The sequence below is a fragment of the Myxocyprinus asiaticus genome, chromosome 19, assembly GCF_019703515.2.
Source record: "Myxocyprinus asiaticus isolate MX2 ecotype Aquarium Trade chromosome 19, UBuf_Myxa_2, whole genome shotgun sequence".
Classification (NCBI taxonomy): Eukaryota; Metazoa; Chordata; class Actinopteri; order Cypriniformes; family Catostomidae; genus Myxocyprinus; species Myxocyprinus asiaticus.
The window spans coordinates 34623478-34640896 of NC_059362.1; the positions used below are offsets into that span (position 1 = coordinate 34623478).

The 17419-nt window shown below is 37.5% G+C and overlaps 1 protein-coding gene across 4 annotated transcripts in view; it reads left to right on the forward strand.

Annotated features, from left to right (window-relative positions):
- LOC127409833 (serine/threonine-protein kinase MRCK alpha-like) overlaps positions 1 to 17419 on the forward strand; it is a 125008-nt gene that overhangs the window by 92321 nt on the left and 15268 nt on the right. For 3 of the 4 annotated variants that reach the window (XM_051644682.1, XM_051644686.1, XM_051644683.1), the window contains exons 20-35: positions 1349 to 1440; positions 1834 to 1910; positions 4038 to 4076; positions 5469 to 5585; positions 6095 to 6169; positions 7344 to 7449; positions 7559 to 7695; positions 7985 to 8124; positions 8228 to 8309; positions 9598 to 9817; positions 10274 to 10336; positions 10902 to 11194; positions 14932 to 15226; positions 15356 to 15453; positions 16035 to 16119; positions 16246 to 16369. In XM_051644682.1, the coding sequence (XP_051500642.1) occupies positions 1349 to 1440; positions 1834 to 1910; positions 4038 to 4076; positions 5469 to 5585; positions 6095 to 6169; positions 7344 to 7449; positions 7559 to 7695; positions 7985 to 8124; positions 8228 to 8309; positions 9598 to 9817; positions 10274 to 10336; positions 10902 to 11194; positions 14932 to 15226; positions 15356 to 15453; positions 16035 to 16119; positions 16246 to 16369 (2043 nt within the window). The remainder of the gene's footprint in view (positions 1 to 1348; positions 1441 to 1833; positions 1911 to 4037; positions 4077 to 5468; positions 5586 to 6094; positions 6170 to 7343; positions 7450 to 7558; positions 7696 to 7984; positions 8125 to 8227; positions 8310 to 9597; positions 9818 to 10273; positions 10337 to 10901; positions 11195 to 14931; positions 15227 to 15355; positions 15454 to 16034; positions 16120 to 16245; positions 16370 to 17419) is intronic. The other variant, XM_051644685.1, reaches the window with a different exon arrangement.

Below are 17419 nucleotides of genomic sequence, written 5' to 3' on the forward strand. Positions count from 1 at the left end.
TTTTGGTTTCGCTCTTTGTGCGAGTAGGCTTTAAAAGGAATAGGCTTTTTTGTTCTCATTTACTCCCCCTCATGTTGTTTCAAACCTGTCTGACTTTCCTCCATGTAACACAAAAGGAGATTTTAGGCAGAATGGCAGACTTAAGGCCCCGATGTACTTACGGAGAAGTTCTTCTTTGTTCTTCGTTCAGGGGTAAATAGAAATTCTAAACAGCTGAGCAACGGTATACTGTTTGTGAACATTCAGACACCCGCCACATCACTGTGGGAGGTGATTAGAGGAGCATTTAAATATGAGGACCCTACATGTAAAACCTTAACTAATGTGACATTAAAATGTGATTTAATGTGATGATGATTTGAAGTAAAATATGCAGAAGAAAATTTGTAATTTGTCTTGTTTAGATTCATGACGCTAATGCGCTAATACGCGGCCATAATATGCGCCGATTACTCTCTGTTATTGTAATTTATGATGACACTGATACTACTGCAAAGATAGGTTTATAAAAGAGTGTTAATATTCAGAATAGAGACAAAAGAATGGTGATAGAGGCATATCTTATTTTAGACAGATGTGTAAATGGCTTTCGCTGCAGATGGCACATGAGTGAATGGGCAATTGAGAGTATTTGAGTAGATTTGATTGAAAAAATTGCGTGACATGGTCTTAGAAAATGTCTCTATGCGAACATTCGTACAGATGTTGGTAAATTTGCACCAGCTCGCTAATAACTCTGCACGCAGGTGTGTTCACGTTGAATACTGACTGAAAAACTGCACCCAAGAATTTCACATACTGTTGCACTTGTGTATATGGTTGTGTGACAATAAAAGTGATTTGATAAATCTGATTTGATAAAAATGTAAACAAAGTAGTAGGTGGAGCTTCAGGTCACACCTACTGATGACGTGGGCCAATGGCAGCAAGAAGATGTTTAGCAGCCGGTTAGAAGTTTTCCTAAACGTTCGCCCAGACGAGCTGTTATGAACCACCGAAACGAACGCAAAAACACCTTTTTGGCCAGATTTTGTTCTAAATGATGTCATACCAGTTTGTTCTTAGGTTTCGTATGAAGTATATCGGGGCCTAAAGTCACCATTCACTGTCACTCTATGGAAAAACTATTCAATTAAAGTGAATGGTGACTGAGACTAACATACTGCCTAAAATCTACATTTGTGGTCCACAGAAAGAAGAAAGTCATGAGTCTGAGGAAATTACAGAATTTTTCCATTTTTGGATGAACTAGCTCTTTAAGATGAAAATAGTTTATTTTGTTCATACTATCTTTTTATTGAGTTTAAATAGTGACACATTTTCCCAATCTGTTATTTCTGTTTTACAGCAAACTGCAAGAATCTGAAAGTAAGAACCAGGAACTGCTGACAGAAATTGAGAGACTGAGGAAGGAGATGGAGGAACTGAGGATGAGAAAAGGTGAGACAATCAAATATCCACATAAAACTGCTCAGCATTGCTTTTTTAATAATAACATTTGCCAGTTATTTTGTAATTATTATGCAGCTTTCATAACCTCATATTAATTGAGACTACATTAGATATTTGTACTTAAATATTAATTTGTCATACAGCTGTACCAATAAAATGAACCAGTGAAAATCTTTAAAGCAATGGTGGTGACCACATATATTACAAGAGATACATTTTCCGGTATATGTTCATGTAAATTTGAACCTAAAATCCTGATGTTAATTTAAAAATATGCATGGATATGTTATGCGTCAACTACCCACATTTCTCAGCAGTCCAATTGACATAATTGAATAATTAAAAAGTCTCAAAGCAATAAAACTGTGTCATTTTTTGAAGGTGTGAAGCATCAGGATTCCCAGAATTCCTTTTTGGCCTTCCTCAATGCACCCACCTCTGTTCTGGATCAGTTTGATGTAAGTTTGAGAACAACTACATGAGAGATCAACATCATCATTTTTCTAGTTTACTTTAACTTTCTCCATTGTCGTCTGTTTTAATACATTCTCATCTATTTTATTGTGTTCTGCTTTTTCTCCTAACTTAATATGTGTGGTTACTGTTTTTTTCTTTTTTCTTTCATTCTGTTGTCCACTAGGACTCATTTTCCTCCTCTTCATCTTCTTTAGTTGAATTTTGGGAAGATGTAAGTTCTTCTTCAGTCCTATTTTAGTGGAATGACAGTATTATCCAAACTTTTTTACACTTGTAAAAGCAGACGTGCAATTACACTACACTGTTCCAGTTATGAAACTCCCTACACATACACACTGTCACACGCAGACACTGTATGTGTCATCTGAGCAATAGCCCTAACATCCACGTCTACCAAATACAATGAGCCAGTCTGAGCCTCTCAGTCGTGCCTGATTTGGCCCATTCATTTGTTAGGTTTGGGAACAGAGAGTAAATTGACTGTGCAGAAGTCAGATTGAACTTTATTCTCCACACAGCAAAAAAGGTGGAACAGGGTGTGTGTGGGTTCACACTTCAAATAATAGCGTTTAGTTAGAGGGAATTTGTGGAAATTTTGTATGTATGTGGGTAAGACGACCATGCTGAGGATCATATTATGTATTCTACCGGCAATGAAATTCAAGGATATGTCTTACAGTGGCCCCGAAAAGCATTTAAACACTTAAGTCGCACTAATTATTATAATATAAAATATGATGACATTGAATTAGATAACCAGATATCAAGTCAAGTGGCATAACATTGCAAAACATTTTACTAAAAGTAATGTGTTATGTTTTAAAATTTAAAACAATAGATATAAAAGTTTAGAGGTATTTGGACACTTTCTGGTTGTCATTAGTTAATAAGTTAATGTTGAACTACACCTATGGTTACTCTGCTAGGACACCTGTGTGAACTTGAGGGAACTGAATTCATCTACTAAAATTGATCTTGGGACCATTGGTGTAAGTCATTGCACAAGTGGCTCAGAAAAGTGAAGTTATTTCTGAGAAAAGATCTTACATTATTTGTTTTCAGATGCCAGCTGGTTTGAGATACTGTTTCTAATGCAATGAAATCCATACATCAAGTGTGGCTTAAAGGAACAGTTCACTAAAAAACGAAAAGTCATTATTTACTCACCCTCATGCCATCCCAGATGTGTATGCTTTCTTTCTTCTGCAGAACACAAATTAACATTTTTAAAAGAATATCTTAGCTCTGTAGGTCCATACAATGCAAGTGAATGGTGACCAAAACTTTAAAGCTCCAGAAAGCACATAAAGGCAGCATAAAATTAAGCCATAAGACTCCATTAGTTTAATCCATATCTTCTGAAGAAATCCAGTTGGTTTTGGGTGAGAACAGACCAAAATGTTGATATCAGCAGTCTCTTTGGCAATCATGATTTCAAGCTCGATTACACTTCCCAGCACCATCTAGTGCATGCGTCAAGCACTAGGAAGTGTAATCGAGCTTGAAATCATAATCTTGCCTAGAGACTGCTATTTGGTCGGTTTCTTACCGGAAACCAATTAGATAGCTTCAGAAGACAGATTAATCCATTGAAGTTGTATGGATTTCCTTTATGCTCCCTTTATGTGCTTTTTGGAGCTTCAAAGCTTTGATCACCTTTCACTTGCATTGTATGGACCTACAGAGCTGAGATATTCTTCTAAAAATCTTTCTTTGTGTTCTGCAGAAGAAAGTAAGTCATAAACATCTGGGATGGCATGAGTGTGAGTAAATGATGAGAGAATTTTCATTTTTTGGGAAAACCATTCCTTTCAGTTTCCAACTGCTTTTTAGGGCCATTGTATCTGATCCTACATCAGTTTGATTACAATCCACCCCAGTCTCTTGTGATATTGACGCCTGATGTGAGTTCTTTAATGTGAAGTGATTCCTTTGTGCGTGTAGACTTAGGTACGCCCAGAGATCCAACCACAGATTAGACGTGCTCCTTCACGCCCTCATTCCCTACCCCTCCTTTCTCCTACCTTCAGTCCCAGGTCTTTATCCTATTTATCCAACATGCACATAAAGTTTGACTCTCTCTCTTATCTTCTCTCTCTCATCTGAAGCGGTCACCTTCTTTTGGTCCTGGAAGCAAAACCAGACGTGTAAGACCTGATTTTGTCCTGCATTACAGTAAAATTCCCCCATCATATTGTGTCCTGTGGTTGTGACAGCCCATTTCATACACTGCATGGGTGGCAGTTGTGTTTGTGGTGGTAACAGTATTGCATGAGTCCTTTAACACTTGCATCTAAACTGTGTTGATGAACCTTTCTGTCATGTGCCTACCTAAATGCTTACATGTACTATATATTTGTCATTGTGGGCACTTGTGAAGTATTGCTTACTGATAACTTAAGAGCAATGCGGTTGGTTGGTTAGTTTAACTTAGTGGTTTATTTTCCATATTATGAGCTTTTATGGTACAATTTTAAAGCCCATTTAAATGGGAGGGTATATCATTTATTTAATTGGTTCAATATTTGTATCTAATTTTAACTTTATGAAGATTATAAAGACAAAAATAAGTTGTAAGCTTAAAGGGGCTGTTCACCCAAAAATGAAAATTCTGTCACACTATATACGCAATATTTTTTACATCTGTGAGTAACAAACTGAAAGTTAGCAGCTTCCCTTTGTACCTCTCAAATCTCATTTTAATTTGCATATTTACAAATATTACACGTGAAGACACACTGTGCCAGATTTTATGTACAGTAATTAATGCTGAATTAAGCACAATCAATAGCATAATGTTGATTAACACAGAAAATAATTTTGACATGTCCCTTGTTTATTAAAAAAGAAGCAAAAATCAGGGCAAAGTGAGGCACTTAGAATGGAAGTGTATGGGGCCAGTCCATAAGCATTAAAATACATACGGTTTCAAAATTATAGCCACAAGACGTAAACAATATACTTGTTTATAAGATTTAGTGTGATAAAATTGCTTACAGTGTTTACAGCGTAATGTCATCATGGCAAAGGTTTGTCAGTGATTTAACATGCCAAAATCATGTTAACCTATAATGTTTGTGTCTTGTGGCTATACTTTTGAAACGCATTTTAACGTGGTCCCATTGACTTCCATTGTAAGCGCCTTACTGTAACCACTTTTTTTTTTTAAACTGTGAATCTGGTTCTTTTTATTGTTTTCAATGTAGTTCAATGGGTTTGTGGTTGCTCCATGCTGTTTCTGTCCTTCATTTCATCTTGCATGTGTAGTTGGTGTGTGGTCTCTGTGTTGTGGGTGTGTTGTGCCTTTACTGATGTCTTGGCTGGGAGCCTGGATCTTTACCAATTGCTTTGTTGTGCATAGTGGGTGTGATTCCAGTAAAAGTATGATCGTGCTGATAAGCTTTATGGTCTTATCGTACCACTATGAAGTCTTTTAAGTGTGTTCGTTCCACTCTGCACGGTGGCATGTTGTTCTGGTTTCACGATGCATGCCGTATGATGTTATTGGTAAAGATAATTACTCTCTTGTTCCTTCTCAGCTTGACTCTGCAGATTTCACACCCTCCAACACACCTTCACGAGATGATGACTCGAGATCTCGCCGTATATCACGCTCACGCTCCCCATCCACCGCCAGTGATATGGAGCCTATTGAGGTACACGTTAACTTCTTAAAGACCCCATGAAATATCTTGAGGAGAGCATATTTGATATATTTCCTCATGAAACAGGAAGTTAGGGTGGGACATATTGAGAGGCCTGTCCCTTTTTTTGTTAAATAGCCAATAGGCTAAAGTTACGGCACAGCCATGAACCATTTGCTACCTTCATTAGGGGGAGGGACATTCTAATTCTAGAGAGCATTTGACTGGGTAATAATCTGTGAAGTGCGAGATGAGTCATCAATATTTCTGGTCTGTTTTCCCAGAAGAGGAATACTGTAAATTTTAAATGCGCATATCTGTTAAAGGTTAATTTCGATAACTTTTGAAAGTACACTAGCACATAGATGGCTTCAAAGCTAATGAATATAGACTAAAACCTACAAAACTCCCATTTTTATTTCATGGGGTCTTTAACTCTTGCCATTACCTTTGTTTAAATTGTAAAATGTGTTTGTGATGTTAGAGAACAGCACTGATATGTTGGTATGATCTCTTTCTAGTTGATTGACCACTCATCACGTAGTCTTCATACTCCAGTCAGATCAGGCTATGGAAGTCTGGGACACTCTGGGAAGGTAACATGAGGAATTTTGACCACATTTGAATATCTCACAGTTCTTGTCCAATAGGGCTGGATGGTGTAATGATATATACAGTCCAATGGTAGAAATGTGTGAATCGGAAGAGGTTTATACTGCTGTAGACTCTTTTGTGCGACTATCTGTGAGTAGGACTGCTTTACACCATTTATATGTGAGAGCAATGAAAAACATGGAGTAATGCGACAAAAAAACAACAGGATGTCACATGTTCCAAACAAGTCATGACCTGGAAGTACTTTTTATTAAGAGGCCTTGTTAGGCACAACACAAAGTTAGGCACAACTAAATGAAGAAGTTTAGTTATTCACTTTGCCGAGCAATGTCGCAACTTGCCTGTAACGGGGTAAAAGTGAAAGGAGGAGGCGAGAACTGGCTTGATGATACAAATAATAATTTAATGATTAACTTAAAGCAAAATAACACACACACATACAGGGCAGCGGCCTGTAGCTCTCTCTCTCCCAAACTGCCACCTCCGGCTGCCTTTATCCCTCTCGTCGACTTGATTAGCCTGTCTTTAGACTGTGCTTCCCCGTCAAAGTTTAAGGAGTGGGTAGATGACATGAAGCGATGGCTCGAGGTTAGTTACACTGAAATAATTAACTACAAGTTGTTTGAATAGGCAACAACTGCACAAGTTTAGCCTGAACTCATTTTTACTCCAATTAACACATACAATGGTTGTTGTTCTTTTTCTGGATCGCTCATTTTGGTAGTTTTTACATTGATTAATGGAAACCAGTCCAGCTGCATTATGCGGCACCCAGTGGTTGTCCAGGAAAACTGTGGATAAAATTCAGTTGATCTATGATTGATCCATTAAGTTTCAAATTAAAAGAGAAAATCAAATGAGAATGAGAAGTACATATCTATTTGTTATGTATTTAATTTACTGGATTATCCAATAACAGGCATTACCTCATGATTATTTAATATATAAGGCTTTTTACCTTGTATTTAAAGCAAAAATAACTATATTGTGATATATTACATTACCTTGATAAATTACTTACACGGTGAGGTTTTGGTCCTACTGCCCACCCCTATTATACTAATTGTCCTTACTATTTATTGTTTCCATTAGGAAATACAGTATTTGGAAGCTGAAGTTTTTTGTATAACATGACAGATTTTCTGTGCTCCACAGCCCAAGGCACATCAGTTTAGTGTGAAGTCCTTCACTGTTCCCGCCAAATGTAACCACTGCTGTTCTCTGATGGTGGGACTGATCCGTCAGGGCTGCACCTGTGAAGGTTAGATCAACAAAAGTGATAGGAAAGCTGGGTGTTAAAAAGTGTAAGGAACTGCCCATTTACACAATGCTCAGTAAAACTCATACATCTTCTCCATGTTTCCCTACAGTCTGCAACTTCTCCTGTCATGTCACATGTGCTGACAAAGCCCCTTCCATATGCCCTGTCCCACCAGAACAAACCAAGGGCAAACTGGGCATCGACACACAGAGGGGCATTGGCACTGCATATGAGGGGCATCTTAGGGTAATATTTGCTCTTCATATGTTGCCCACAATGGGCCAGTTTGTCTTTATTTTGGATCTTCTGAAATGGTCTCTATAATCAAAGGTTAGACACTGAGGACATACAAAATGTTATAAAGCAGGTTTTGCACATTTACCATGTCTCTTTCATTGTTGTACAGTTGTTTGGATGTACCTTATTAGCTAGTATCATATTTTAAATGTTTTCCTTTGAAGCTCTCGGGGTTTACCTGTGAAAATGCTTCTTAAACTGTGGCATTGTATAGTGAAGATCTAGCAATCTTTCCCAGGTGCCAAAGCCAACAGGGGTGAAGAAGGGTTGGCAGAGGGTCTGGGCAGTGGTGTGTGACTTTAAACTCTTCCTGTATGAGCTTGGAGAAGGAAAGGGCGCCCAGCCTGGTGTCATAGTTAACCAGGTCATTGACATGAGGTAAAGGAGGTCGTCTCCATAAAAGATGCAAAAAAAGATGGTTATACATTTGAATTCTTGATTTCTATAGCAAGTTTGACTTTCTTTTATCATCTCTTCTCAGGGATGAGGAGTTTTCTGCAAGCTCTGTTCTGGAGTCTGATGTCATCCATGCTAACAAGAAGGATATCCCGTGCATTTTTAGGGTATGCATGCATGTTGTTTTTTTCTCCCAATGGAGGTTCCCTCAATTTCTTTTGACTATACCCTGCATGATAGTGGTCAACTGGTGGGTTGTGACCCAAAAATGTCTCACAGGTCTGTTCTGATTCGGTCGTGGACAGCAGCGAAAATAATGCTAAATGCACATAATTAATTGTGCATAGCAAAGATAGAGCAAAACAAATGAACAGAACTGCACCAGGTACAGGAAAATACAACCCCAATTAAATAAAAGATGGCTTCACTGGTGATGACTGTAAACATGGTATGTGCGGACCATGATTTTGTATTTTTTTTTTTTATTAGCTGGTAAAAGCGTGAAACCAAGATATTTAGAAACCAAAATTGTCAATGTCATGATAATAATGTTGCTATTTTTGATAATGTTGGACCATGCAGTTCATTGTAATATTAATACATTTCAGCGTTTGATTTTTGTTTACTTTTGTCTGATAACAATTTTGATACTGTTTTGAGTCACCATTTGATGCCCTATGTAAAATCTGGGTCCTGAAGCAAAACTTTAGGATAATCATTTCATTTAAAGGGATAGTTCACCCAAAAATGAAAATTCTCTCATCATTTACTCACCCTCATGCCATCCCAGATGTGTATGACTTTCTTTCCTTTGCTGAACACAAATTAAGATTTTTAGAAGAATATCTCAGCACTGTAGGTCCATACAATGCAAGTGAATGGGGGCCAGAACTTTGATGGTCCAAAAATCATATAAAGGCTGCATAAAAGTAATCCATATGACACCAGTGGTTAAATCCATGTCTTCAGAAGTGATATGAGGGGTGTGGGTGAGAAACGGATCAATATTTAAGTCCTTTTTCACTACAAATTCTCCTCCCTGCCCAGTAGGTGGCAATGTGCACAAAGAATGTGAATCGCCAAAAACAAAAGAAGAATGTGGAAGTGAAAGTGGAGATTTATAGTAAAAAAGGACTTAAATGTTGATCTGTTTCTTACTCACACCTATCATATAGCTTCTGAAGACATGGATTTTGGTCATATGGATTACTTTTATACTGCCTTTGTATGTTTTTTGGACCTTCAAAGTTCTGCCCTCCATTCACTTGCATTGTATGGATCTATTTAGTTAAAAAATCTTTGTTTGTGTTCAGCAAAAGAAAGAAAGTCATACACTGGGATGGTATGAGGGTGAGTAAATAATTCGAGAATTGTCATTTTTGTGTGAACTATCACTTTAAAGACTTGATTCTTTAAATATTCTCTACTGTCTTTTTCTTCCTTTTAATTCAACAGGTAACGGCATCTCAGCTGTCCGCATGCTCCCGTCAGAAGACATGCATCCTGATACTGGCTGACAACGAGCAAGAGAGAACGAAGTGGGTGTGCGCACTGAACGAACTGCACCGAATCCTGAAGAAAAACAAGCTGAAGGAGCGCTTCGTCTATATGCCTAAAGAAGCTTACGACAGCACACTACCTCTCATCAAAACCACCCAAGCTGCTGCTATTATAGGTGGGTACCATAGATGGCATGAAATACTCTTGGAAAGTTGACATATCCTGTGGTGTGACATGTTATAATCCATCTAACACTGTTTTAAACAATTTGGAATTCTAGCAATTCTTTTATAGAACGTTTGTTGTGACCTCATAGTAATTAAGGATTTGTACATTTAAAAATTCATTTGTCATACAATTTAAAATGAACTAATAAACTAGGATCAAAATAAAAAATACAAATTTTTTAAAAATTGGATTCAACTAAAACAAATGACCTATTCTAGCTCCTAAAATGTACACTTTCCCATATACATTCATATAACCTGATATCTTGATGTTGAAGTCCATGGACATGTTATGCATCAACTACTTGTGTACAGAGACACTCACATGTCATGCCAGATCAGCACTGTATGAAGCAAAAACTGATGCCTTTGCTGAATGATTAACCAAGGATTTTTGTCTTAAGATCATGAGCGGGTTGCTTTGGGGAATGAGGAAGGCCTGTTTGTCATCCACGTCACCAAAGATGGTAAAACTTCATTAATCCTTCTTCAGTGCCTAGCATATTTGGTGGTGGGGCTTTGTGGAAAAATGTCTAGAGTGGTAGCCGAAAAGGTTGTATGTTTAAACCCAAGAAGGGCTGATTCATGAGCTTCCACCACAGTGTCCTTGATTAAGGCACTTAACCTTAGGTTGCACCAGGACATCTTTTCCTGCAATAAGTGTATAATGGGTTGCTTAACATAGAAGCATCAGCTAAATAAATGGTTTTTTTGTTTTTGTTTTTTTTTCTGTATTTGTTAGAGCAGACTTTTAACTTTTTAACTATTTTAACTTTATGGCACTTTGTACATGTACTGTACATTTATGTATTTAGTAGACGCCTTTATCCAAAGCCACTTGAAGTGCACTGAATGTGTACAATTTATCAGTATATGTATATGTGTGTAATTCCCTGTGAATTAAAGTTAGCTAAGGTTAGCTACTATATAAAATATGCTCTACCAGTTGAGCTACTGATGTTTTAAAAAGTGCACAAAATTTTCTGAGCCACAAGACCATCATCTACTGAACACCTTCTCTCCTCCTTACAGAAATCGCCCGTGTGGGTGACATTAAGAAAGTGCAGCACATAGAGCTGATCCCATCAGAGCAGCTGCTGGCCGTCATCTCGGGCAGGAACCGGCAAGTGTGTCTGGTCCCCATGGCGGGGCTCGACGGGCGGGAGATGGACAAGAATAAAGTGGCAGACACTAAAAACTGCCAGGCGCTGGTGTCCGGTGTCGTGCGCAATGGCATCTGCTTCTGCCTTGCCATGAAACGATTGATCTCCTGCTTTGAAATAAACAAGAGCAAGACTCGCCACTGCCATCTCATGGACATACAAGTACATCATTCAAAACTTTTGTCATGCTAAAATTAATAAGCAAAATCGTTTATTGTTCATGTCAATGCCATTTATTTTATAAATGAACCATGAATATTTCTTTAAATTATACATTTGTATGATTGTTGTTGGTTGACACATTGCACTAATATCTAAATTGCTGCCTTGCTGTCCACTGTTGGGTGTTATCCAAATACAAAGTAATTTGTTACTGTAATCTAATTACCTTTTAGTCAAAAAAAAAATAGTGTAATGCATTACAATTTAAATACTTGGAATCAGATTACAGTTACTGACTTTCAATTCATTTAATTACTTTTAAGTACATTATAGGGTTATGCTTATTTCTAATGTATTATTTATGTAGAATACATGAATTATGGCCCTGTAACGAGTCATTGTGAAGGAGAAATGTGATGTGCTGAGTGTATATGACTTGTGTGTGAACAAAAAGAAATATAGACATTATTTTGAATTTGTTGAGCGGCAAAGTGTTTTAGAAAGTAACTTAAAAGTAAAGTAATTATCAATGTGATTATATTTTCAATGCAGTAATTAGTAAAGTCATCTGATTACAATTTTACAGAAATAATTAGTAATTTGTACTGGATTACTATTTTTAAATAACTTACCCAACACTGTTGCTGTCTGATGCCTACATAGGCAGCATCCAAACTAAAATGAAACCTCTTAAAGGAACAGTTTTCCGAAAAATTAAAATTAAAATTTACTCATCCTCATGTTGTTCTCACAGTTGCCAACTTTTACGCGTGAGACACGCTTTCAGGCTCTGTCTCACACTCTTACTCTACCCAAGTAAATCTCACGCCAAATAACAAGAAAACGTAATTCAATTTAAAATAAATAAAACAAAGCAACAAATCTTCAACTTGAATTGTCACGCCGGAACAAATGTACCACCGCAACGCACATCAGCATGCCACAGAGACAGGATAACCAGAGCTCTGGTGTAACGCAGAGCACGCGTCTCAACATGCATTTGATATATCGGCGGCACAAAACTAATGCACTTAATATGACTTCTACAGAGCATCATCTAATTTAAATAGCTGGGGAAGAAATAAAACCTCTCAAACTCCTAGACAACCCTGACATTATAAACAGCGCTGATAAGATAAAGAGGAGACAACACCATGCATCATCATCAATTATAAGGCTTTTTAAAATGCCCATCATCACCCTTACTAAAATGTATTGTGTTTATTCTGTAGAAAGACAGTGACAGAAGATGTGTAGTTTCAAATTAAATCTATTAGGAGGAACCCTTATAACTTTATAAATATACATAATTTTTATGTACATGTGTTTTTTATAACAAATACTAGTTGTTTTTTTTTTTTTAGAAAGAATAGCTACACTGACCCAACTAAAGTCATGATGAGGAGCCATTCATTGTGGTTATGGCCCTATAATTAGGCTACCAATGCCAGTAAACAGTGGAAGATCTATGACAGGCTAAACATTCATAAGGGCATGTACAGATTGTAGAATGAAGGGGTTTAAAATATGGACCTCAATGAAAGTTGGACAAATTATAGACAAATTTCTAACAAACTGGCCCTGTTTACCTTCAGATATTTCAAGATATGACTTACTATAAATTATTAAGAGCCTGATAAAAGGAAAACAATATTTCGAAAGGACACGAACATTTTTGCTGGAAGCACAGTCCCAGATCAGTAAAGTGGCCCACTCATACTGTATAAGGTCTTATTTAAATTAAGTTAATTTCCCATAGCATTTTGAAGCAAAACAATTGTAAAATTCAAAAAGTTCCAGATTTCCAATGTAAACATTAAATGCAGTTTAGTAATTCTGTTAATTAGTTATTAATTGCAATTATGTAACCAACCAACTTTGAGCTTGTGGGTGAGCTTGGTATGGTACCTCTGCCACCACTGAAGACCAGTTTTGGACCCAGGAAAAACCCTGGTTATGCCATAGTCACTAGTGTATGAGTGAAACAATTAGCCAACTAGTAGGCCTTGTATCTTTAATTTCTAACAAGACCAAATCCAACCTTACAAGGTAAATATATACATACATATATATATATATATATATACACCGATCAGCCACAACATTAAAACCAACTGCCTAATAATGTGTAGGTCCCCCTCGTGCTGCCAAAACAGCGCCAACCCGCATCTCAGAATAGCATTCTGATATGATGTTCTTCGCATCTGAGTTACCGTAGACTTTGTCAGTTCAAACCAGTCTGGCCATTCTCCGTTGACCTCTCTCATCAACAAGGCATTTCCATCCACAGAACTGCCACTCACTGGATGTTTTTTGTTTTTGGCACCATTCTGAAAAAATTCTAGAGACTGTTGTGCATGAAAATCCCAGGAGATCAGCAGTTACAGAAATACTCAAGCATCTGGCACCAACAATCAAGCCACGGTCCAAATCATTGTGATCACATTTTTTCCCTATTCTGATGGTTGATGTGAACATTGACTGAAGCTCCTGACCCTTATCTGCATGATTTTATGCACTGCACTGCTGCCATATGATTGGCTGATTAGATAACCGCATGGAAGTTTGTTGGTGCTAGATGGGCTGGTTTGAGGATTTCTGTAACTGCTGATCTCCTGGGATTTTCATGTACAACAGTCTCTAGAATTTTTTGGTAACTCAGATAACCACTCTGTACAATTGTTGTGAGAAGAATAACATCTCAGAATGCTATTCTGAGATGAGGGTTGGCACTGTTTTGGCGGCACGAGGGGGACCTACACAATATTAGGCAGGTGGTTTTAATGTTGTGGCTGATCAGTGTGTATATATATATATATATTTTCCTTGTAGGGTTGGATTTGGTCTTGTTGTGGTGTAAGAAATTAAAAATACAAGGCCTACTAGTATCAAGTACGTGCACTACATGGGCACAGGGCCCCCTGGGCTTGAACGACTATTTGCCTGTTCATTAATGCACCCCTGGCCATGACATCAAAATCTCACTCCAGCCTGGTATCCAAAGTTGACAACCCTGTGTTTCTAAACCCATATGACTTTCTTTCCTTTGCGGAAAACAAAAGGGGTTGTTTTAATTAATATTTTGTTGAAAATGAAAAGCTCATTCACACGTAGTTTTTTGCGTTGTTTTAAACAACACAAGTTCTCGCATGAAGCCACTGTAAAAAAGCTTCTCTTATAGCGCTCAACATGCAATGGACTTCAAAATGTTCACTGAAAAATGACTTAAATGTTAGTATGCCCTGTCATATTACCTAACTGGAACTTTAATTGGAACATTTGATTCCATTAGATTTTGGCATTGACATGTTGGTAAGCTAACGACACAATACTCTAATTAGCATGAAAAATAACTAGCACACACTATATTGAGTAAAAAATCAATTTTAAATAAGTTTAAGCTATATTTTTTGGTATTGAAATGCATATGTTTATAATTAGCATTCCTTTAAAATCCATCTGCCGCCTTGGTTGAATTTTTTTCTGTTGCAGTGCATTCTTCAATGGCCTAAAGAACACATGCAACGCTGCATTAGAATTTGGCCAAAATCAAGGCAGCATATAATGTCTTTTGGAACAGCCTTTGTGTCGGAAGTGCATGATGCCTCAAAATGCTGTTTATGTAGGCATCTCACTGATTTTGGAACAGACCTATACTGATTACATGCTCATCGGATCTCCAGTGATTGTATTTGTAAGTGCACATGGCACCATCAAATGCCTTTTTTGAATTGCAGGCTCCTGGAACTGTCCAGTGGATGGCGCTGTTCAGCCAGCAGTTATGTGTAGGCTATCAATCAGGCTTCATGCGGTATAGCATATATGGAGAATCCCCTCCGGTCAGCTTACTCCATCCAGATGACCCCACACTGGCCTTCATCAGAGCAGAAAACCTGGATGCACTTTGTGCTGTGGAGATCACCAGTAAAGAAATGCTGCTCTGCTTCAGCAAAATTGGAGTGTACGTGGACACACATGGCAGACGCTCTCGGCAACAGGAGCTCATGTGGCCTGCAACGCCCACCGCCTGCTGTGAGTATAGAGGAACCAAAAAAGCTCTAGTTATTCTGTACTAATACTGTACAGTAATAGAGAAGACTCAATATGTAGCCGTGAAAAGGTTTGGTTGGATTGACCTTGTGGCTGTTTAATATCTCACAGGCTACAACGCCCCCTACCTGTCAGTTTACAGTGAAAATGCAGTGGATGTGTTTGATGTGAACACTATTGAATGGATTCAGACCATTCCTCTCAAAAAGGTTTGCTTTTTTCAATTTCAATAACAATAATAATAAAACACCTCTTGCACACCTGAATGCTTGCAGATAGGCGATTTGGCCACAGGAAATAATATGTAAAAAGAAGAGAAAAACTTGCAAGAGATTCAATAATTCTTGAGATAGCAAAGTTTTGGTCATGCAACCTTCATTAGGCATTGAAGTCCATTTTACGATACTATTGCAATTCATTACCTGTATTGTATAGTTTAGTGTATTGTTATTTAAAACTGATATATTGCAATAATTTACTCTTTTCTAATCTTTTCTTTCATCTGCATTGAACTTTGATGCTTTGTGCAATTATATTGCTTGTTCTGAGTTTGAATTGTGGTCAAATAGAAATGATCGCGTGCTCTGAGTGGTGGCCAATCCCCCCTTCCAAAAAACAAAAACAAATGATTGGTGTAACAATATCAAAACTTATATTTTGAATCATAGATTTTTTCCCCCATCTCTGTTCTTCTAATTAAAAACTTAATTATAAGTCATGAATCCGAAGCCATAAATGAGTCCTTTTATAAATGCATGAACAAACTCAGAATCTCATTGGCTATGCACAGGTTCGGCCGTTGAACACGGATGGCTCTTTGAATCTGCTGGGCTTAGAGACAGTCAGGCTCATCTACTTCAGAAACAAGACTGCAGGTACGAGCAGACTCTTTCAGAATTCATAATGGTATGAGTTGGTAACTGATGTATGAGCCTTTGTTTTAGTAGCGCTGTTTGAAATAAATGAATCATTCTGAGATGTGTTTATGTGTTTGTCTCTAGAGGGGGATGAACTGGTGGTGCCTGAGGTGTGCGATAACAGCAGGAAGCAGATGGTGCGCAGCATGAGCAACAAGAGACGATTCTCATTTCGCATTCCTGAGGAGGAGCGACTGCAGCAGAGGAGGTGACTCACACACACACACACACACACACACACACACACACACACACACACACACACACACACACACACACACACGTTGGTGCGGCTATCCTTATGAGGACTCTCCATAGACCTAATGATTTTTATACTCTACGAACTATAGATTCTATCCCCAAACCCTAACCCCACCCCTCAACCTAACCCTCACAAAAACTTTCTGCATTTTTACATTTTCAAAAAAACATTGTTTAGTATGTTTGTTTTTTTTTTAAGTGATTTGAATTATGGGGACACTAGAAATGTCCTCATAAACCACATTTATAGCATAATACCCTTGTAATTACCAGTTTGTAACCTTAAAACAAGTCCTCGTAAACCACCCAAACCCACATACACACATTTGCTTCATAAAAAGCTTCTGTCAACTGGGTTTTCTGTTGACCATCTTCTTGTATCTGATTCATGTCTCTCAGTTCCACTCTTCAAACCATCCTAATTGATCTTTATTATTAAGCATTTTTTGGTGTAACTGTTGTTTGAAAAAGTAGTTTTTTGTTGTTGTTGGAAGATAGTCAGAATCATTATATTTTAAAACAAACATCTTATAAACTGATTCACATTCACATAATGCTAAATCATATAAATCACAAAGAATGTTGTGTGGTTTTAACATCCAAGAAAGAACAGTTTACAGAGGGAATAGCCAACACCTTAAAGGGATAGTTAATCCAAAAATGAAAAATATCTCATCATTTACTCACCCTCATGCCATCCCAGATGTCTATGACTTTCTTTCTTCTACTGAACACAAGTAAAGATTTTTAGAAGAATATCTCAGCTCTGTGGCCAGAATTTTGAAGGTCCAAAAAGCATATAAAGGCAGCATAAAAGTAATCCATATGACTCCAGTGGCTGAACCCATATCTCCAGAAGCAATATGATAGGTGTGGGTGAGAGACATATCTATATTTAAGTCCTATTTACAATAAATCTCCACTTTCACATTCACATCAACATTCTTCTTGTTTAATTTTTGGTGATTCACGTTCTTTGTTCATATCGTCTATTACT